The sequence below is a fragment of the Patiria miniata genome, unplaced genomic scaffold (assembly GCF_015706575.1).
Source record: "Patiria miniata isolate m_02_andy unplaced genomic scaffold, ASM1570657v1 HiC_scaffold_24, whole genome shotgun sequence".
Lineage (NCBI taxonomy): Eukaryota > Metazoa > Echinodermata > Asteroidea > Valvatida > Asterinidae > Patiria > Patiria miniata.
The window spans coordinates 20997089-21020243 of record NW_024037063.1 but is presented as its reverse complement, the minus strand read 5'-3'; the positions used below and the strand labels follow the sequence as shown (position 1 = coordinate 21020243).

The window sequence follows — 23155 nt, the reverse complement described above, 5'->3', positions numbered from 1 at the left end:
ATGTTGTACTGGATTGAAATATCGCCTATTAGTTATTGGTCATGACAATAGAACAAAGCCTCAAAGTACTAAGACAAAGAAAGGTCGTCACCGAAAATTAATTGTTGTCATCACGAAGGAAACCCTGCCTAAATAAAATCCAAGTATACAGAAAAAAACTTCCGGGTTATTGAACACGCAGGAAAACACGCACACACACGTTGCTTAAACAATAACTTATGAAATACCTGTCATATCGGATTGAAATTTCGCCTGGTGATTGGTCATGCTACAACAACAAAATAGTGTTGTCATCGTATATTAATTTTTACCATCGAGGAGAAAACCTGCCTATAATGAAGTCCCAGTCTACAGAAAATCTTCCAGAAACAGCACACACTGACAACCTATTAACAACAACCTATTTAAATACCTGCCGTGCTGGATTATAATTTCGCCATTGACTTGTAAAACAAGCCAATATCAATTCAGACAAACAAATGTTAGTCGACAGTTAATTTTGTCAAATGAATAAATGAAGTCCCAGTCCACAGAAAATCTTCCTGACTACTGAACACGCACAAGCAACACCCGTTGCTTGAGGGACAAATACCTTCGTACTGATTGAAATTTCGCTATTATAGTTATTGCCCATGAGTTGTTAAACAAAAACCTAAAAAAAGTGTTATGACAAACAATTGTTGTCGTCACCGTATATCAATTTTTGCCATCACGGAAAAAAAACCTGTCAAAAATGAAGTCCCAATCCACAGAAAATCTTCCTGAACACTGAATCCCCAGAAACAACACACACGTTGCTTGAACAATTATTAAATACCCGTTGTACTGGATTGAAATTTCAGTAACACAAGCCTATAAGATATTTAGACAAATCATTGTTGTCACCTAAAGTTCATTGTCATCACGGAGAAAAAAGTGCCTGAATGAAATGCAAGTCTAGAGAAAATAATCCAGACTACTTAACACTCAGAAACACTGCACACGTTGCTTTAATAACTTATTAAATAAATAACTGTCGAACTGGACTGAAATTTCGCCTACTGAATGGTCATAACTGTTAAAGGGAAAATACAACATTTGCAAACATCGAAAAATAAAACTACCAAGTTGTTTCGAAATACCTTACTAGGATGTTGGTAAATGACATGCTAAAGCATCCTGTAAAATTATGGCACCTGGTGTGAAGCCATTTTGAAGAAAATGGTATATTGTATACATTTCCAACGCTGGAAACCTAATTATTTTTCAATGACTGCTCCAAATTTACCATTTTTTAAGTCTAAATTTTGTTTTGCTAGCTATTGGTTCCATGTTCATGAACGGGTGCAGGCCAGCTAGACTGGTTTCCTTACCTTACAATTTTCCGGTATTTTTTATCCATTTCATCTTTGGTGGAGTCAGGGAACCAGACTACTTGAATATTTTTGTTTTTCTTGGTTTTTCCAGCATTTTCGAACACAAAACGTCAAACATGTCAGTGCAACAATATTTGATCTTCTATACTAACCCCCCAAATAGTTCATTTCTGAAAATTACAGCAAAAGCCAATGATGTACATTCCCTTTAAAATAATCCTTCAGAGTATTAAAACAAACAAGTGTTGTTACCAACCATTGTTTTTGTCACCACGGAGAACAACCTGCCTGAATGAATTCCCAGTCCTGACAATATTGAACACACGCAGAAACAACACACAAGTCGCTTCATCAATAACATATTAAATTAAAAACCAGTCGCAGTGAGTCGAAATTTCGCCATTGCTTGGTCATGATAAGTATCACAGGCCTATCTCTCCAATTTGGAAGTCAATATTCACAGCAATATATTCAGAGCAATATTACTCTCTAAATTCCAAAGAGTGAAATTAGGGACTAGACGTTTTACAGTGAAAATCACTCTCATGTTCGATTGAAATAGTCTGAAAAAAAAAAGAACCGCTTCAGTCAAAGCTCGCGTGAAAACTCGATCTTTACGATTGAAGAAATTTCACTCCAAAACGTCTAGTCCCTACTTTCCGACTGTGGGATTGAATCTTCAGTCGAATGGAGTGAATTTTCACTCTTTGGAATTCAGAGAGTAAAACCCTGCAGGTCAGTTTCAATTAAGGTGAAGTGACATGAAGTGTTTAAGTAACCACACACAAGAATTGTGCAGGGATTTGAAGTGTTATCCATAATACTCCAGAGAAGATTACTTAAGTATGGGCGCTAACTCTACGGGCAAACGTCGTTTTGCAAAAACTGGAAGGGTTGTGAAGTGCAGCAGACCAGGAGGCCTAAGATATTAGTTGAATACCTGTCGTACTGGATTGCCATTTCGCCTAGTGATTGGTCATGATCATAAAACTAACCTAAAATATTACGACAAACAAATGTAGTCACCGAAATTAATTTTTATCATCACAACAGAAAAACCTGCCTAAATGAAGTCCAAATGTACAGACAATTCTCCTGATTTTTTTACACTCAGAAACTCACCTTGCTTGAACAATAACATATCAAATACCTATTGTACTGGATTGAAATGTCGCCTAGTTATTAGTCATCACAGGTAAAACAAGCCAATAAAGTAGACAAACAAAGTTGTCACCGAAAAAGTAATGTTTGTCATCACAAAGGAAACCCTGCCCAAGTGCAGTGCAAGTCTACAGAAAATCTTCCCGATTATTAAACACGCAGAAACAACACGTCTGGACTCTGTTGCTTTAACAAAAACAAATGCCTGTTGTTCTGGATTTAAATTTTGTTACCGGTGCTTGGTCATGATAAGTAACACGAGCCTATAAGATATTAAGACAAACAATAATTGTTGTCGTCACCTAAAATTAAGTCACCTAAAATCATCACGGAGAAAAAAATTGCCTAAAGTGAAGTCCCAGTCTACAGAAAATTTTCCTGACTACTGAAGGAACACGCAGTTCAACAACAACGTTGTTTGAACAATAAATTCTTGAACACTTGTGTACTGGATTGCAATTTCGCTATAGTGTCATGACTGGTGAAACAAGCCTATCAAGTATTATGACAAACAAAATGTAGTCAACGAAACCTCACTTCTAGACGTACAAAATTTGCCCACCCTAAGGCCTTGTTTCCAATTCCTAACTACGCCTGTGCTTGTAGTCGAGTGCTTTTCGGGGTCCGAGAAAATGTAGTGATAATTACAAGCTGGTACATATATATACAGAGCGGTCCGACTGGTTCTGATTAGGCCTACGGGAGGAAGCCGAGTATAAACTTATTTTGGCAAATTGAGGTAAGCTAAAAAATAAAATGCCACAGAATTTACAAAAGAAATTTGTACGTGCTTATTATAATTCTTGCTTCAGTATTCTGAGGACACAACCCTACCCATTCAAAGTACTACTCCCATAGCTCAGGCTTGTTGCTAATACACTTTTCATATCTAATGTGTTTTGAACCTCAAAAAAAAAAATTCTACTTAAAATAACAAAACGGGGCTCTGACGGGAGGTATAAAATATGGTTCAAAAAGGGCAATTCCGTAAATTTCGGACATGTCAGACACCTTAATGAGCTGCTTTTGGAACATTTGACACATCACTCATAATTACATGTATGTGACGTGAGTACAAAACAATTACTGACCAAACTGTAGCTACCAACACCTTAGCGACCTTGTACATCATGTGGTCGGACGTACGCAGAGAGTCATAGAATTGTATGGAAATGCCCCAAATAGGAGGAAACAGATTTAGTACTCACCACGCAATGGCCTCCACTTGAGTCAACACCAACTACGCCAGAACGGTGTGGACAGCAATGCAACGCTGCACAGTGCTCACTCGTACTCCACAGAATTTCACTCGTAGTCGTACTCCACAGAATTTCACTCGTAGTCGTACTCCACAGAATTTCACTCGTAGTCGTACTCCACAGAATTTCACTCGGTGTCGTACACCACAGAATTTCACTCGGTGTCGTACACCACAGAATTTCGCTCGTAGTCGTAGCCTACTCCATTATAGTCCCGGAATTGCGAAGGAAACAAAATGTCCGTCTTTTAGTTTCTGCTTCGAAGTACACGTTTGCATGCACCACCCACGAACGAAAGACAACTATAACGTGCTGGATGGAATGCAAACGCTTTCCTGGTGCACGCAGCAAGAAAACGTCCAAGTTGCACCCAAGAGTAAAGACACAGGTGCTCAGCTGCACACGCGCGCGCGCGTGTGAAAATTTGCATAACAAAGGGCTTGCTTGAATCATTTTACTAAAACCTTATGAAAACAGCACAATATTTTTTGGTTGTAGCACTACCAATTGGGTCTCTCGCTTTTTAAATGTGCTGGACAGTAATAGCACGGGGCACAAACATTGTTTTCGCACGCATCAAACATGTCACGTGAATAACATGTCACCAGATTCAGTATAATTTCTTATAGCTTGTATTCCACTGTCTCTAGTGTTGTTTCGCTATATAGCGCGCTGCGCTTAAATCTTTGGTTTTGAATACTGTGGGTTCAGGGTTCGAATCCCGGAGGGTTGGACTTTTCAATTTTTTTTCTTCGAAAGTGAGTTTTCTTCCCTAAATTATGTTTAATCAAGTCCTGATGACCAAAACAATGAAATTCATCCTTTTCTTCTCATTTATTGTTCTGGTGGAGTTTATTTTAATGGAAAGTTATAAGATTCCGTTCCCGAATGACGCATGCGCAATGCACTTGGTTGCAAAAAGCAGCGAGCGGGGCGTTTTTTTTTTTTTGTCGTGTGAATTTGTGGGACATTATAAACTCAACAAACACAACAAACTTTCATACCCTTTGTATTACATTTTTTACTTTTTAATGTGTCGTTTTAAGTACAGTTTACAAATAACATGATCATAGTACAACCTGTGTTTATAGAGAGAGTACACTTTTTTACGGAGACGAAATTCTCTTGAGAACTTGTGACGTCAATATACTTAAACTAACAAACATCTCAATATTATCTCACATCGTATGATACGTATTTATTCATAATTTGTGCTCTAGTGCCTCTCTGGTGATTGGTAATTCAACTGCGATGTGACATACTGACTGCAATAATATAGCCAATGACGTTTCCCGTTACAAAAAAAAGATTTCAACCAATGTGCAATAAGGGCCAAGTTCGCGCAAGGACTATAGTTGACCAATGGTTAACTAACGTTTGCCCGAACTCTGTCTAATCGACGGTGGTTGACTACGCTAGTCGACTATTTGGAACCAGCCTACTGGGGTTGGTTGCTTCGCTGGTAACCAATAGCCGCGCGCATTCATAACGCTAGCAGAGAGCCAGGATCCAGAAGTTTTGCGATGACATTTTGACCAGCGTTTGACTAGAGACGTTCGCACGTTGCTATTAGTGCGCAGGCGTAAGGTACGTCACAAATCAACCACTAGTCGACTATGGTCCTTGCCCGAACTTGGCCAATATTGCTTAACAAAGCGCTCAACCAATAGGAAAGTGTGTTACATCAAAATACTGCATGATATTTTTACCTTAAAATTGGAGTTGATAAAACCAAGAACACAATACACTACATGTACTATTGAAATGAAATGACTTGCGCATTTTTATGAATAGAGGTCATAAAACAGGGCAATAAATATCTTTTTAAACCATGACTTCCATGTGAATAACTTTAATGCCCATTTTGCCAGGACGGATATTAACACATACATGTAATAATATTGTTATATTCACAGAAATAGTTAAAAGAAATGGCCTCATTCACAAATATTGTTACCGCAGCATCGGCAATATTTTACAGTACATGCATTGTCACTTTTGATTTCCGAGGTAAAAACCGCGGTCGAATGCGATGCAGCGGCCTCAAAAGCAAACTTACATCACGGCATATGGGATCATTTGCTTTTCATGTATTTTGTTCGTTTCCAATAATAACACCTCTCAAAATTCAATGAAGAATATTCAAAACTTAGCCAGATGAAGTTTTAAAACAGTGGACATTACACTATCGAGAAAACAGTGAAAAGCCATGCACATCTTTTTGATCACGAAACACGACTTCGTCCGCAGCACTCTGTACATGTATTTCAAAAAAATCAGTCATTGACTGATCGTTGGAAATCACCTACACTTCTTGATTTCTTCTAAATGACGGCAAGCCAGACGGAATAATTTCACGGGGTGTTTAGTACCAGTACGATCTTTAATCCAAGTAAGATGTTTGATAATTATTCGGTATACTTTCGGGATAAATGCAAATGTATATATATGCCTTTTTAAATGCAAAGGAAGCGTCCACGGAGGACCAGTCGCCAACAGTATCCGCCAGGCGCAAGTTAGGCCGGGAACCAGTTTGTGCTATTTGCTGGGCATAATATTTAGCCCCGCCCTCTAACAGCACGTGGCCATTCCAATGCCACACTGTGTGTTCAAGCGGTGCGCGTAGTACGCATGTCGGACATTTACCACGGCTGTGATTGGTCAAAACATTTCTGGGCGGAGCTTAATGACCGGCCTATTGTGGCATCCACATTGTAAAAATGGCCCCTCAGTGCACTAACGCTGACTTCATTTCAGTTTTGACAAACATAACTTCTTTTCAACAGAAAAAAATAATGCTCACAAATTAAAAAAGAGAGATAAAAACAGCTTTATGTTTAAACTACTAACAACTACGTTAACAAGGTTTTTTTTAAGATAAGAAAGACAGAAGAAATAAGAAAATAATGATGAACAATCCATCTGAACCTGAAGCTACTAGAAGTATCACTGATGCAAAATCAATGTTCTTAAACATACACACCAAAGCATACACTAAAACTCACACACATAATACAAAAACTAGAGATTCTTTTCACAGTACGGTAGTGTAGACATACATGTACAACATGAGTACTATAGAAAGCCTTCGTATATATTTTACTATGTTGATATTTTACAATAAAATACAAGGTAGCAATATTCATTAACTGGTACTGTTAACACTTTACAATTACAGTAAGCATACTATTTACAAGAATATTTTGTTTTCCTTTTTTGTTAAACTTCTGTTCACTTGGTATTTTATAGTACATTTTGAATTGGTTAATCTTCGAAATATATGTGTATCATTGGGTACAATTTCTGGGAAAATTACGACCTGATAGATGAGTCTTTTGGAGGAATGTTCAGCCAAAAGAATATTTCTCCAACAGGGAGATTAACAAGAATAAACTGTTTCTGCATCAACTGGGGGGGGGGGGGTAGTGGTTATGGTTTGTGACTTGTAAACAGAGAGTCACGGGTTCAAATCCAGCCGCTGGCCATATGCTGTGTCCTTGGGCAAGCCATTCCACCCACATTTGCCTCTCTCCACCCAGGAGCACAAATGGGTACCGGCATTAGCTGAGGAGTAACCTGCGATGGACTGGTATCCCATCCAGGGGGAATACAAATATTCTCAGTCGTGTCATGCCAAGGAAACTGGAGATAAATGTCGGTCTGGTAAGCCACATTGACTCGTGACTACATCGACACTACGACCATATTAACATGTTCTAGTATAAAATTGTTATTTAAATACACAGATAGAGAACAAGATTTATTCAACTGTTTTTAAACGAGTTTCATTTTCATGTAGGCCTATAAGAATTAGAACTTGTGTGATTATAATTTTAATTTTTTTTAATGTTTTATTGTGCTCCCCCCCCCCCCCAACAAACAAAAATATGCCTTTTTGATCCTAGGCCCTGCCCAAACTTAACGCAAACAAGTACACGACAGTAAAATACACAAGGTTTTGTAAGCTATCTCCCCCTCCCAAACAAATTTCTTTATCGTAATATTTTATACATGTTTTTAAAATACGTTCAAATAAGTATTGGCAGACAAATTGAGGTAAAGTCTTTCTCACTGGCAAGACAACAAATATGCAAAAAAAAGTAAAATTGAAACAAAAGGTGGTATAATTATCATGAGGTAAAACAAAAAATTGGCTTTTTGACTATCGTCCAAAATTCTCCAAAATGGCAAGTTTCTCCTGAAATAAGATCGACAAAAGTAACATTAATACACGTATTACAATTTATGTTAAATTGTTCGCACACCGTTTTCCCCGTTTAACTTACAGTATGTATTTTAATAGTCACTGATTCTGAATGTAAACATTTAAAAACAATAGAAAAAATATTTTAATTTTTTTCTACTGGCAACTTCTGCAACTTCTGTGACTGTGACACTAACAAGCAAAATAAGATGACTGAATCTCATCACCAGAGGGCAGTATGCATGGCATATTTAAGGATACTCAAGAAAATATGTGAGTTGCTATCTATGAAATACAAGTGTGCCTGAAATGTTATTTACATAAAAATCTGCCTCCTTATAGGCAGGTCCTCATTAAAAAAGACAAAAGAAGTTTCATGTCTTCACTTAAAAAGCTCATTTAAAAAACTTCAGCTTTGCTTGAAACTTCCAGAGTAGCTGAAAATTTCTAGAACAGCCACAAACACCCAACATAAAGCAACAAATTCTCAAACCGTGACAAAGAATTCCTTAAAATCACATCTGGTGTCCGCACAAAGATGGTACAAGTTGACTGTACAATTTTAGGGTTTTTCTTAATAGTGCATTGAACGAACGCAAGCCATGCCCAACTTGGAGGCAGGGCTTGTATGTTGGGTTCCCTGACTCCCCCTTCACCACACCTCACACTTCTTCTTGGGGTTCATGGGGCTCCCGGCTGGGCAGTTGAACTCCCTGGCAAAGTCTTCAGAGTTGGACAATGTCCCAATCACCCTGTGCAAAGAATAAAAGGAGAAAAAACTAGAAATTGGGGTTGTAACTGTTTTTGATTGTCCATTGGAAGGTACAAATGATTTATTTGAAACCTTGAATTTGACCTTGTGGATCAAGTAACCTGGACATGAACTTGGATGCAAATTATACCCAAAGACATTTTCCCCAAACACATATAAAAATTTGGGTATACTATTTTTTGTTTGGTTTCTAGCTCATCTCAAATTAGGCATACTCGATGCAAAATGAGATAATCCTATACAATTTTGTGGGGAGCTGTGGTCCAATGGTTACGGTTTTCAACTCATGTGCCATGGTACGTGGGTTCGTATACTGACGGCGAACATGGTGTTTGTGCTCTTGAGCAAGGTGCTTTACCATTATGCTTCGTCCTTCAGATGGAATGTAAAGCCATGGGTACCGTGTGTTGTGTAAAGCACGTTCAAGAACCCAGTAACACTTATCGCTAAGAGAAGGGGTTTGCCCTGGTGTTTCTGGCAGTGGCTGCAATAAGCGCCGCAGCACTTTGTAAACCTTGTGCTACATAATGGGTCTCATATTTCTCATAAACTTCATTTACCTGTCTTTAAAAATAGACATAATTACCAGCACCTTCAGTACCTAATTGTTGGTAGATTCGTGCGCTATATCAGACACTGGTATTAAGACTCCGGTGTTATTAACCCTAACCCCCTAGTAGTTCCTCAGGACTACCCTTTTAAATCTAACAGAGTCCAACCAGAGTTTTCTGCTCAATCCACTGTGCCTTATTTCAGTTGTCTGCTGAATCCAACGGAGTCCAACGTGGCGTTATTAGGCGGATCAGTTGCCTGCTGAATCCAACATTTTGCAGCAGGAATGTACACAAGGGGTTTACTGCTCAATCCAACAGGCTCGGTCGGGTATATGATATAGTTGGATCCTGTTGGATTCAGCAGGGTTAGTACTGATCACAAGCTCATAATGAAACACTTGCACTCCCCAATATTAAGGCTTTCAAACTTCATTGACTTATGGCCAAGTTCTTGACTGTTCTTCCACCCCACATACCTGTATCTGGCTGGGCTGTGGTTGTCAGTGACTAACTGCAGCTGGGCTTCTTTGGCAGTCTGCGAAGAACACCAAACCTGAAAGAATACAATTTAAAAAGAAATTTAACATTTATCAATCAGTATGGATCGACTATGATTAAGGCCAAAAAAAAAAGTCTCCGGTTTCTGGTATGGAGCTTGCCCAAAAAGTGGTGCGGCGACGCGGCATTTTTTTTTTTTTTTACCTGATTTTTTTTGCTTCCAATGTCGGCTGATGACTGCAAATGGTGCCCGACTAAACTTAGTGCAAATATATGGGAGTCCAGAGAGGCCACATAAAGCTTATTCTCGACCATAACCCAATCTAAAAACACGTTAAAATTGTGCAGCAGCATGATTCCAGTCAAACCAGTGAGTTTGGCGGTTTTGAGACATCATCTTTCATTGAAATTTTTTTTTTTTCATTTTGCCGACGCGCATGGCTATGGCGACGTGCGCGCATACCAGAAACCGGAGACTTTTTTTTTTGGCCTAAGAGAGAGCTAACACATTTGCCCCCAAGTTGTTTTCTTGCCTCCCCCACCCCACTTTGTCCCCCCCCCCCTTCAAGTTTTCCCTCAACACTTCATCTACACATAGATACATTTTTTCGCTGTTAAGATTCATAAAAAGTTTAAGATAGTGAATCATCGGTTACGTGGACACATTTTGGGCCAATGAAAGCATTACAAACATTGGTACTTTGGTAGACAAAACACACCAGACATGCATTTATACAGCCGTAGATAGTATGCAGCCAACGTCTTTGTACATTTGTTATACACCATTCTGTGGTTTGATACATTTCTCATTCATAAAAACGACTACACTTTTAACTTGCTCTAGTGGCTTAATTCCGGACCATTGACGATAGGCATGCGCGTGCGTACACAGGCTTTTAGTTGCCATTTAGTTATTCCTTACTTTCCCTTAGATTTTTGATATCATCAGATTGTATTTGGACTGCCCCCAAAAATGTTTCCTTCCCCCATTCCCCCCCCCCCCCCAAAAAAAAATTGAAGTCTGGCGCCACCACTGCTTGCAGCATTAGGGGAACGCAATCCGAAATACAGTCTTGGATCTTGACTATAATTCCTGACGATGAGAAATACAAACCTGAGCAAAGCCAACAAAGAAAAGCTGCCGATGTGACAAGCCCAGGGCTGGCAGGGGCTTCTCCTCTCCATGTTCCTTAATCCAATCCTGATATCCCTGTAAGGATTAACCAATCAGGAGAACCGATTTAGGATTAGTCAAGTCCAGAGAACAGATTTAGGATAAGGCAAATCCAGAGTACACATTTAGGATTAGGCAAATCCAGAGTACAGATTTTGGATTAGGCAAATCCAGAGTACAGATTTAGGATTAGGCAAATCCAGAGAACAGATTTAAGAAAAGGCAAATCCAGAGAACAGATTTAGGATTAGGCGAATCCGGAGAACAGATTTAGGAAAAGGCAAATCCAGAGCACAGATTTAGGATTAGTCAAGTCCAGAGAAAAGATTTAGGATAAGGCAAGTCCAGAGACCAGATTTAGGATTAGGCAAATCCAGAGAACAGATTTAGGATTAACCAGTCGGAGATCAGATTTAGGATTAACCAAATCCAGAGAACCGATTTGGGAATTAACCAATCAGGAGAACAGATTGAGAATGAACACATTTTGGCTTAAAGGTGCGTAAGATCATTGGCTTTCTGTGCATTTTGTTCATTTGAAGCAACATCATTGCTCAGGGTGTACGACCAACAAGAAGGAAACAGAGAAAACGTGCACAATTTTGGGAGTCTCCTAATTGGAGTTCTTTGCTGACAGACGTAAAACATTGTGCCCGCCGACACACATTTTGAAACCACCTTGAATGTTAGTTTTTTCCCAAACAATACAACTTTTAGGCGAAAACCTTTCGCAGGGTTTTTGATACCAGCCCTGTCTTCACTTTGAGTAAGCTTTCGATTTAAATCGTTACTTAATTTTCAGGCACTTGCCCGCCGACACACATTTTGAAACCACCTTGAATGTTAGTTTTTTCCCAAACAATACAACTTTTAGGAGAAAACCTTTCGCAGGGTTTTTGATACCAGCCCTGTCTTCACTTTGAGTAAGCTTTCGATTTAAATTGTTACTTAATTTTCAGGCAATTGCAAATGTTCCTTCGTGGCTTTAACTATAAATATTTTACTGAATACATCTGTGAGTTTATTTTTGAATTGTGGGAAAACCATGAAATTTATAAAAATTATACAAATTGGCATGTCTTACCCTGTATGCTGACTTGAGCCCACCGTTGTCTGCAATATTCTCACCGAGCGTCATTTTCCCGTCAATCTGTGAACAGAAATCAAATGTGCAATCATGTCAATATTCCAACACAGCAACACAGTCTCCATGCAGAAGTACCCCCTCAACGGTCACAAAGAGAGAGTTGAGGAAGACCACAGAGAGGGACACTCCAATGCATTGCCGACAATGCCTGCCACTAACGCAAAGACGCTTTGGCTTTATGCACATATGTTGGGTGTACTTCGTGCAATATGTGCTGGGATACTGAAATTTGTATCCTTGTGGAGACATTTCTTTGTTCTCGTGTAGTAAAGTTTTCGAGTTTGAAAGTGTAGTTTCAAAATGCTCTTATTTTAACCAGAATTAATTTCCTTGGCTGAAATTCGGACTTAATATCCCTTTTTCTAAAACTCTTCTATTTGCGACGGATCAACCCACCTTGGGAATTCCTAGCTTTTGAGTAAAATCCATTTATCTATTTCGTGAAAACCTTGTGGAGACGTATTCATCTATAGAAATTGCCCTGTGGAGACGTATACAATCTTTTGTTCCCTATAGTGTGCATGTCTCCAGAGGGCACAGTGTATCAGATCACAAATCCAGTATGCACACACCATTCGTGTCATCCTTTGGCTCTCGAAAGTGGTAAGAGAGCACCAGTGTTTACGGTGTTCCACCCAGGTGCCATTTAACAGGGCTTCCAACCCTGACAGGGAGCATGGTGCTTGTGTTCTTGGGCAAGACACTCTTCTACAATTGCCTCTGTCCACCCAGGAGTATAAAGGGGTACTTGTGAAGGTAGAGACCAGATTGTGCTGATCTTGAGCTGCTGCAGAAGACTGTATGTGGGTTCGAACACTGACAGGAAACATGGTGCTTGTGTTCTTGGGCAAGGCACTTTACTACAATTGCCTCTCTCCACCCAGGAGAATACATGGGTACCTGTGAGGGTCGAGTCCTGATTGGGCTGATCCTGGCTGCAGAAAAGTGGTCTCGTGGTTTGATGAACAAGGGTAATAATTGTGAAGCGCTACATGAGACCTACTTTTGTTGGAAAGCGCTATATATGCGACGCGCATGATTATATTTGACAGAACACTTAAAATGACAGAACACTCTACTCCTCACAGTTTTCAGGTACTTACGAAGTTCCCGTTCACTTCATACTTGGAGTACTGGTCCACCATGCACTGAATCTGGTTCTCAAATCTATCAATGGTCGCGTTGTTCCACCACTGTTTCACGTTGCCGAACTTGTCGTATTTGCGGCCCGAGTCGTCAAAGCCGTGGGTGATTTCGTGGCCCATGATCACCCCCATACCGCCAAAGTTCAACGACCTAGTGATCAAAGCAGCAATAGATCAATTCATTTATTACTCCAATCATCAACTTACCAGATTATAGAAAATTTGTCCACTCTATTAAGATAACATTCAGAGAAAATTTACACCAAAAAGAAAAACCAATTACTAATTGTCAGTGACCTCAAAATGGGTTTCAAAACTATACACATGAAAATAGTTTTCGTTTCAAGAATCCAGCTTTTGTCATTTGCATTTAGCCCAAATTAACATACCGAATTATTATCAAAAGGTTTACTTGGATTAACGAGTTTACTGGTGCTAAGCACCCCATGAAATTAGTCAATCTGGCTTGCTGTCATTTAGAAGAATTCCAGCAATGTAGGGGATTTCCAATGCAACGGTAAAATGACTGATTTTTGGAAATATTATAAGAGCGCTGTACACGAAATTATGGTGCGTGATCAAAACGTTGTGCATTGTTTTTTACTGTTTTCTTGAAAAGTGTAATGTCCACTGAGCTCCAACTTCAACAGATCAGGTTTTGAATAATCTACTTTGGATTTTGAGCCGTGTTAACTATTATTGGAAACTGACAAATGGCATGAAAAACAAACGATTCTATATGCCTTTAACTTACTTTGGATAATCCTTGTCATAGAAAGGTGCTTGAAGAACACCAGCAGGAAATACTGTAAAAAGAAAAGACAAAAACTTTGTTGAAATGTTTTTAATTAAACAGGGTCCCTAAACATTAAGACTTTAGGACTTTTCCAGGACTTTTCCATGACCAAATCCTGAAAATTCATGACCTCGTTCATCAAAATGTAGATCAACTGCCAAACATGTTCCATGAAAAGTGCTCAGCAGAAACAGAGAAAAAAACAAAACGAAGCAAAAATTCCGATGCTATTAAGATAAATATTAATCACAAAATTCAACGACTTTTGTCATTTTAAACCGCCCCAAACCGCCCCAACACATTATGGTTTTATATGGAGGAGTAAATATATTGCAATGCGATTTAATGCAAGTGCTAAAGGGTTAACATGTTTCCAAAAAAACCCAAAAAAGACTGACCAATCTCGTTCTTGGGCGGGGAGTAGTAAGCGTTGACCTGAGGCGGGGTCATCTCCCATTGACCCCGGTTGACCCGTTTGCGTAGTTCCTGCAGTTCCTGACGTGTGTGGAACTGAGAGATGCGAATGTTGTTACCAAAGTAGTCGGTTGCGTTGATCTCCAACTACATGTTACAAATTTTAAAAAATAGAAAAATCAAGATTTATTTAGAACTTTTTTGTATGTAACCAAATTTACCCAAGTGGCCTAGTGGTTAGGGTTTGTGACTCATGATCAGAAGGTCAGGGGTTCGATCCAGCTGCTGGCCATATGTTGTGTCCTTGGGCAAGCCACTTCACCCCACCTGCCTCTCTCCACCCAGGAGTATAAATGGGTACCGGCATTAGCTGGGGAGTAACCTGCGATGGACTGGCATCTCATCCAGGGGGACTAGAAATATTCTCAGTCGTTTCTTGCCAAGGAAACCGGAGATAAACGGCATCTGAATAGCTCGGGACACAAGTTTGAGACTAAAAAGTGATGTATTTCTGACCATTCGTGCTTCAGAACGCAATATCCGTGAATGGTGCGATACCAATATCAAACTCTACAAATTTCCATTTGACAAAAAATGGCCAAATTATTGTTGAGGTCTTACATCCGCGTAGGAGCTGTCCAATTTAGCGCTGTTCAGAATGTAGTCAGGGAAACCTATCAGGTCCAGGATTGCATTGGCCTGTGGACAAAATAGACCAAAAAAAGACATACAAAAATAAACATGCTTCAATTATGGTCTATTGGCAGTCGTTAGAAGTTGTGAACATCCACCACAAAAAAAATAGTCACTTGGGTCAATTTTTCACAACTGGGATGATGGGCTCATTGGAAAGAACATTGAATGTATAAGTTTTTTTGATGATGTATACAGGGTGAGTCAGAATGATTTTGACACAAATAGGTAGTGATTGTTAAAACAAGTGTAAGCTGGTATTTTGGACATATTTGGTGAAAGTTTCATGTATATCCATTGTACCATTTTGAAGAATAGCGATAGCAAAGAACACACGCTAAAAACACTCTGACCATGGCTCCATATGGTTCAACAAATTTATTTAAATCGCATACTGATGTAAAGCAGTGTAATAACAAATAAAAACCTAGTCATGGTGACTGACTCACTTGAAGTTATTGACACATTTTAAAAAAGCAAAACCAATTCCGTGTGCAGACTGGAAAATGAGCCACTTCAATGAAAATGGAATAACTCCTCACCACAGCCACTAATTTGAAAAATTCAAAATTCCTGTGGAAGTCAAGGCAATAACCATTCATACAAAACACTCTGGTTTTTGTTGTTTTTTTTCTCAATATTCTCTATTTGGCACAACAAAAATGGTGAACTTGGGTCCAGATCATTCTGACTCACCCTGTAGAATATGGGAATTGGACAAAATCTGATGGAGAACTATAGGTATTTTCAGTTCCTAATTTTCATCAATATTCTCTCTTTTATAGGCTGTATCTCAAAATACGGCCGTGCAACTTCCGACCGGTTTTTGTGCTGGAGAATCACACCTGCTTTGTGCACATTCAGAATATAATTAGTCGTAGGTACTTTGCACCATACATACTCAAAACAGTTCTTGTCCAGTCCACTGGACTCTCGAAATGTCAAATAGCGCCCTCTCTTGTTCGCGCAGGGAGCCTATGGTATGTCTGACCTTATCTCTTGCAGCATGCCGAGTTTCTTCGTCCATCCATTCCAAGTCGGGCAGGTTGTTCTTGAAAGCGCTCCGAATTTCCTCCACCATTGCACTAGCCTGAAATCGAAAGCCATCAAATTAGGGATCAATCTGTCAAGTTGAGGTGGGGAATGTGACTGTGATTCTATTTGTGTTCGAAAATTTCTGAATGCCCTCAAGTGTTTTCCAGAGTTGTCAGTCAATCACGAGCCAAATCTCAAGTCAATCATGAGTCAATCACAAATCAATCATGAGTCAATCATAAGTCAATCACAATCACACTAGATCACGCAATAGACCTTTATCATGCTGCCACCATTTCAGTAATGTTCCCTGTATCCAATAACAGCACTGAATGATAATGAATTTTTGTGCAAAAAAGAACCAGACTATTTTCCTTCCACCCTCCTTTTGGTTACATTGATTTGAATGGGGAAAAACCAAGTTGGCCACGACATGCTAATGGTCTGTTATCGGTATGTTCCATTCACCCGCACATCACATTCATAAACACCTTACGTTTTTACGGGCCTCATTTGTGGAATGTACTTGATCAGCTAATAAAATCACAGTCCTTTGTGGGCCAATTTAAAGTCAGTTTCAACATGGAGCTATCAAGAACCATCTTGTGTCCTATTATTTTAATGCATAGTGTCTTTCTCTTTCTCCGTCCTGACCAGATATTTTAAACCCCCATTTCACTGTACTTCAGTCTCATTATGATGTAAATCTTTGACCCCTGTTGTCTGTATGTCCGTCAGTCCGTCCTTGGTTACTATTTGAATTTCATTTCTACTTGACTAATGGTTTGTCTGTTTGTCCTTAAATTCTTTGAAATCATTTTTTACAGTTTTGCATTTAATAAACGCATGCCCCTATAAGCTTCGGATTTTTGAAATCATGCCTCCATCTTAATGTAACTACTCTTTGTTCTCATGATGCTTTCCTTTAATACTTTGATGGAAATAAATGTTGAATAAAATATGAATAAGCTACAGTCAGCGCCCTCGGACATGGGAAGTGAGGACAAGCGTAAGAACCCACAGCCCACAAAACTCACTCGTTCTTTGCTCTTCCCTTTGAACGTTTCCTTGACGAAGAGCGCCCCCAGGGCAAAGCCCAGGTTGTCATCGGTGTCGGAGATGCAGGAGCGCCATTTGGGCTGCTCGGTCGTCTGGCCGTACAGCTCCTTGTCGAAGTCGTCCTCGGCTCGCCGGAAATCCTCGCTCAGATACTTGGTGTAGGAAGTGATCAGCGACCAGATCATGTAGTTGTGTAGGGCACTGATTCAGGTCAAGGGAATTCAGAGAAACAAATTTCAACCGACTTAAAGGTACATACTATCATTTGCTTTTTGTCCTTTTTTTTCAAACAACAAAAAAATTGCTGTTTTTTCCCTTCTTTTTTTGCATTAGTGAGCCATGGTCCAATGGCTGGCTGGTTTTTTTTTGTTGCTTTAGTGCGCTGTGGTCTAATGGCTGTGGTATTAGTCTCATGGTACGTAGTAAATGTTTGTGCATTTGAACCCTGATGGGGAACATGGTACTTGTGTTCTTGGGCAAGACACTTTACTACAATTGCCTCTCTCCACCTAGGAATGTAACGGAATACCTGTGAAGGTAGAGACCAGATTGCACTGATCTTGAACTACTGCCGAAAAAAAAAGTCTCATGGCCTGATGAACAGGGGTAATAATTGTGAAGCGTTTTGAGACCTTTTTTGTATAAAGCGCTAAATGGACACCACATTTATAGTAATATTATAAATTGCTCAAAGCTTAACAACTAACTTGTTGAAGTTTCAGCCTGGGCCAAGTTCCCGCAAGGACTAAGTCGACCAATGGTAAACTAACGTTTGCCCGAACTCTGTCTAGTTGACGGTGGTTGACTACGCTAGTCGACTATTTGGAACCAGCCTACTGGGGTTGGTTGCTTCGCTGGTAACCAATAGCCGCACGCATTCATAACGCTAGCCGAGAGCTAGGATCCGGAAGTTTTGCGATGACATTTTGACCAGCGTTTGACTAGAGACGTTCGCACGTTGCTATCAGTGCGCAGGCGTAAGGTACGTCACAAATCAACCACTACTATTGGTCCTTGCCCGAACTTGGCCCTAGTGGACACTACACATGCATTTCGAGTAAACCGAGGAAAACACGCAGTTGGGGTCTCGTACCTGGAGTCTGTTGCTAAAGCATGTAAAAGAGCTATGCATGTGGGCACACTTTCTCAAACCACATTTTATGATTGTTTTCTTCTGAATGATACCATTTCAGGCGAAATAATTTCAAAGGGGAATTTGGTACCAGTCCTATCTTCACTTTGAGCAAAGGATTTTCTCTTTAAATCAGTAGTGTTTCCAGGTAATTGTAGTAATCCTACGTTCATTTAACAAGATCAATGAGCTTTACAAAGGCATGCAACTGGGAATTTAGAAAAAACGAGGCAACTCCAAACCAAACTAGAGTTTGTACAGTGTTTTTCAATCTGTAATGGCATTCATGAGAAGTAAACTACGAGGAAATCAGCCGATCCGAGGAAAAGTTGCATGTTTGTTTACAACAAAAAAAACTTTCCTGGACATGTATAACTACTACAGAGATTTAGAAAACAGAAGGGTTTTAAAAGCTTTTTTCAAGAATTTATTTGATAAAATTTGCGGGACATACACTGGGTCTGTGTTGAGGACCAGGTCGGAGACTGCCGCAAGGTACTTGGGAGTGAAGACGATAAGTTGTTCCTTGGAGGTGATCTTCACTTCAGTATCCTTGAAGAGGTAGGTGAGGTACTCTAGCCAGTTAAACTGAGAATGTCAAGGATAAATATGAACATAATGATGAAAAAAAAACATTAGATGATAAGCAAATGTGATGCAATCAAGCTAAATGAGTCATTTGTCGACCCTGGTCAATTTTTGTTTTTTTCACAAATTTGAAAAGAGCATAATCTCAGGATTACTGCTGTGAAAACTGCATGCTGGTACCATCTTTAGTTCAAAAATTATGGAAGTCGGGACACCAAGAAATGTGATGAAGTGATGTGATGAAGTGGTCATAGTTTGGCCTGAATCTCCAAATGAGAATTCCCGACAAACGACTCATTTGATCGCATCACAAATGTGGAGTTTAAATCTGAAACGCAATATATCCATTCGAACAAGCTCGAAATGTCCGCAGCTAAAAAAGCAAAAAAAATCGCATGGTAATAAACACTTACAGAATAAAAAAACCCAGTATAACAGCTTTTTCTAAGCCAGAGTTTGGGCTTTACATTTATTGTGTTCTTAAATTGTGTTTAACATTAGATATAACAGCTGTTGAAACTGACTTTGGCCAACCAGGAGAGGTTTGAATTTCAAAAAGTAACAAAATGGCGTTGATCGTGTTTTGAAAACAAACTCTTCAAATATAATAAAGTTGCGATTAGTGGTTGTTTAATTCCTAATTATAAACTGAAAAAGAAGAACATCCGTGTTGACCTTTCTTTAGCATCAAAGTTCTCGATCCGATGTTTTTGTCTTACCGCAGGGAATTCTCTCTGCATGTCTTCCACCGTCATATAATTCAGCATGTCCTCGTAACTCTCATAATCATCCAAACTCACGGACAGCTGGAGACAAACAAAACAATCAACCTTAATTTTCAGAAATCATGAGCAGAAAAGTATAAGGATATGTGTAAATTAGGAAATAATTTAGTTGTTTTATTATTGAAAATATATCAATAACAGAGAGAACTTTTTATGAATATGTAAGTTGAGTAATGACAGGGTAGGGTTTGAACCTGCGACCTCGCGATGGCCGTTCCGGTGCTCTACCAACTGAGCTATCCAGCCTTATGTTGGTAGTGCTCCATTTGTCAATGTCTTATTCAAGAGGCGCTTAAAGAAGAAGCCACAGACTGCTATGTGGCCACATGGCACATACAGGTTCATGGCTTCTGACCAGCACCCACATTGACAAAATGGGGAACAGCCAACATAGGGCTGGAAAGCTCAGTTGGTAGAGCACCAGAACGGCAATCCAGAGGTCACAGGTTCAAGCCTTACTCCAGTCAAACTCTTTGTTCAAGTTTTAAAAAATTATTATAATGAAACTAGTCAGTTTCCCTTTGTGGTTTATTTGAAAATTTGAAATTAAAAACCACAGTTTCAGCAGCAAGATCTTAGTTCCTACATTGGCAATGTCTACTCCAGTCTCCCAGATGTTTCGGAGTTGCCGATCGACTTCCTCGCCCTCTGCTCCAATGAGTTCCGTCACTCGCCTCATGTACTTGAAGTAGGCTCCTACAACCTACCAATCAACAAATACAAGATTGCGAATATAAGCCATTTCACACTGTCCAAAATCCCCGGGGAGCCCTGGAGTTTTGACCCCAGGGAACCCTGAGATTTCAACCCCAAGGGCTTCCACATGGTTCCAATTCTCTACAGAGGTAAAATCCAGCCCTGGTCAGAGCTTGGGTTGAGAGGCTCTACCAGGGAAGACAATCCAAAATCTACAGATCACCCATGTACAAAATGATGTAAGAGTGAACAACAATGTTTTTCGGACCCGTGTTCGGATTAAAAGGCATCATCACCTTGTTGTTTAGCTCTTTGAGAAAGGAATTGATTTCCTTCATAACTAGACGGATTTTCAAGCTGCACGTATGATGTCCGCATCTAGACAGCGGCACTTTGAGCCGATCATCAGTTCCCGTTGCGTAAGAATCTAACCTGGGGTCACTGCATAGAACTTTTGACCGTTAAGCTCAACATACTAACATCCTTCGAAGGATGGCAACCCAGAAAAGACTTAATTGTCACGACATTAGACTTACCGGGTCGTCCTCAGTCTTGTTGACCATGTAACTCTCATCAGGGAGAAGAATGCTCCCTTCTGCAATCTACAAATTTAAAATCAAGCAGTGGAAACAGTACTGTGTGCTGCCATCTGCTCTATCAAAATGAGGAATACATTGTAAGCTGGTGCTACTGTCTTGAACAACGACTGAACGTTTCATAAAAGTTTCTTTCAGTTGTTCAAGCTCTTTAACCCATTACTCCCTGTACAGCCCTAAACTTCATGAGCACTCTATGCATGGTTTCATGGATTCTTCAGTGAAAAAATAAATAATGTAGTAAAAATGAATGGGGGCACACAGGGTTCGACCTTAACTTTGTTTTCACAAGCCAGCCGGGCTACTGAAACAGACTCTTAACTAGCCCGCGGGCATTTACACTAGCCCGCATGTTTTTTATTTTATTATAGAGTGTCTCATAAACAACAATGTGCATACATGTAAAATGCGTATCCTGAGGCAATCTTGTCAGTGTTTTTAATAAACAGATCTAATAATTGAACCCTAAACAGTTAATAAAATTAGACACAAATTGATACAGGTTTGCTTTCTAAATTTAATGATTTATTTCTTCCTGTTCTTTCATCTTTGCCGTAGCCCAATAATTTTTGACTCGCCAACCGGGCTACTTAAGAAAAACTTTCACAGTTTGACTAGCCTGCGCTGTTTTGACTAGCATTTGGCTAGCGGGCTACCGCTAAAGTCCAACCCAGGGCAAGTGATCACTCTCACAAGGCCCCCTTCAATGGAGAAGCCATTGTGCACGCTATCATATAAATGCAACTGCCCCATTAAGAATATCTGAACAATAGCTAGATGTTTTCGCCATTGAAGGGAGCATTCATGCTAGAGTTGATAGCATGCTTGGATTGGTCTTTAGGGTCCGATTGTATACGACATCAAAGTCTCCTGTGACCATCTTGTTTCCCCGTTATGGGCCACCATTGCAGTGGGCGAGCGTTTGGTTAGCAACCACACCATGCATTGCAAAGTAGAGAGTATGGCTTATTTTCATGTAAGATAATTGCAAATTCTTTATCAAAATGCATAATGGTCACTACCCATTCTGTGTACAATTGTCATAATAATAATAATAGTTCAAGCCCTTGTTCTCTCAAATATCGACTACTGCAATTCGCTCCTCTCCAATATTCAGGCATATCTACTAAGAAGACTTCAGAAAATACAAAATTGGGCTGCCTGTATTATCACAAAGACCAACCTCTATGACCACATAACCCAGTACTCAACGAACTGCACTGGCTCCCGTTCAAAATCAAAATCCTCCTGATCGTTTGGAAGACCATCAACTCCCAAGGCCCACCTTACCTCTCTAGCCTCATATCATTTTATCAACGTGACAGTAGACTTAGATCAATCCGTGATCCAGTCACCTTGAACACTCCTACCTGCTCTAAATCTGTTGGCCGGGGTTCCTTGGGTTACATTGGCCCCCGCCTTTGGGACAATCTTCCATACAAGATCCGATATTCTACCTCAGCTGCTACATTCAAGAAATTGCTCAAAACTGAACTGTATCGAGTCTAACTATGTTCCATCTTGACAGCGCCTCGATCTAGTCACTAGGAGTTGTGCACTATATAAGAACATGTTTGTTATTATTATTATTATAATCGTGCCAACCCAGCACTAGGTTGTGACTGTTTTTTTCACACAGTGTTTTGCCATCCATCACAGCTTTGAAGGTTTGCCTACTACCTACTGCGTGCAACGCTATACGACCTTTGCCTACTATATGGAGACGCCGACTTTCCGGTGCTAATAGGTTCAAGCTTTTCTAGTCAAGGCCTCACCTGCAGAATGTTAATGCTGGAATTTTTATCGTCTCCACCAATCAGCAGCGTGAAGAACGGCTTCTCATCGTAGAGGGCCTCCATCTTCTGGAAAACCTTGTTGAAATTGTAGTTGGTGAGGTTGAACGTCCCAGTGACATTCCACCCTCCAAGCTTCAAAAGCAAAAGGAAAATATTACATCACTTTTTCAGCAAACTATAAAATATTTTACTAAATTAGCTCAAATTTCTTGTTTAACCAGTTCGCGCCGGGATTATTTTGACATGACCGGACCCAGGTGCAGGATTGTTTTTCACAAACCTCGATGCCAGACGAG

The 23155-nt window shown here is 39.8% G+C and overlaps 1 protein-coding gene across 3 annotated transcripts in view; it reads right to left on the bottom strand.

The window, feature by feature from the left end:
- Positions 1 to 7750: 7750 nt before the first annotated feature.
- The window catches only part of LOC119732715 (endothelin-converting enzyme homolog), a 67194-nt gene continuing 51789 nt past the window's right edge, over positions 7751 to 23155 (bottom strand). For all 3 annotated transcript variants that reach the window (XM_038206360.1, XM_038206361.1, XM_038206359.1), the window contains 15 exons: positions 22839 to 22991; positions 21004 to 21069; positions 20358 to 20474; positions 19706 to 19792; positions 18853 to 18986; positions 17245 to 17467; positions 16164 to 16262; positions 15101 to 15178; positions 14464 to 14626; positions 14024 to 14075; positions 13228 to 13420; positions 12062 to 12127; positions 10918 to 11013; positions 9782 to 9858; positions 7751 to 8731 (listed from right to left, as the gene is read on the bottom strand). In XM_038206360.1, the coding sequence (XP_038062288.1) occupies positions 8632 to 8731; positions 9782 to 9858; positions 10918 to 11013; positions 12062 to 12127; positions 13228 to 13420; positions 14024 to 14075; positions 14464 to 14626; positions 15101 to 15178; positions 16164 to 16262; positions 17245 to 17467; positions 18853 to 18986; positions 19706 to 19792; positions 20358 to 20474; positions 21004 to 21069; positions 22839 to 22991 (1704 nt within the window). In that variant the 3' untranslated portion in view covers positions 7751 to 8631. The remainder of the gene's footprint in view (positions 8732 to 9781; positions 9859 to 10917; positions 11014 to 12061; positions 12128 to 13227; positions 13421 to 14023; positions 14076 to 14463; positions 14627 to 15100; positions 15179 to 16163; positions 16263 to 17244; positions 17468 to 18852; positions 18987 to 19705; positions 19793 to 20357; positions 20475 to 21003; positions 21070 to 22838; positions 22992 to 23155) is intronic.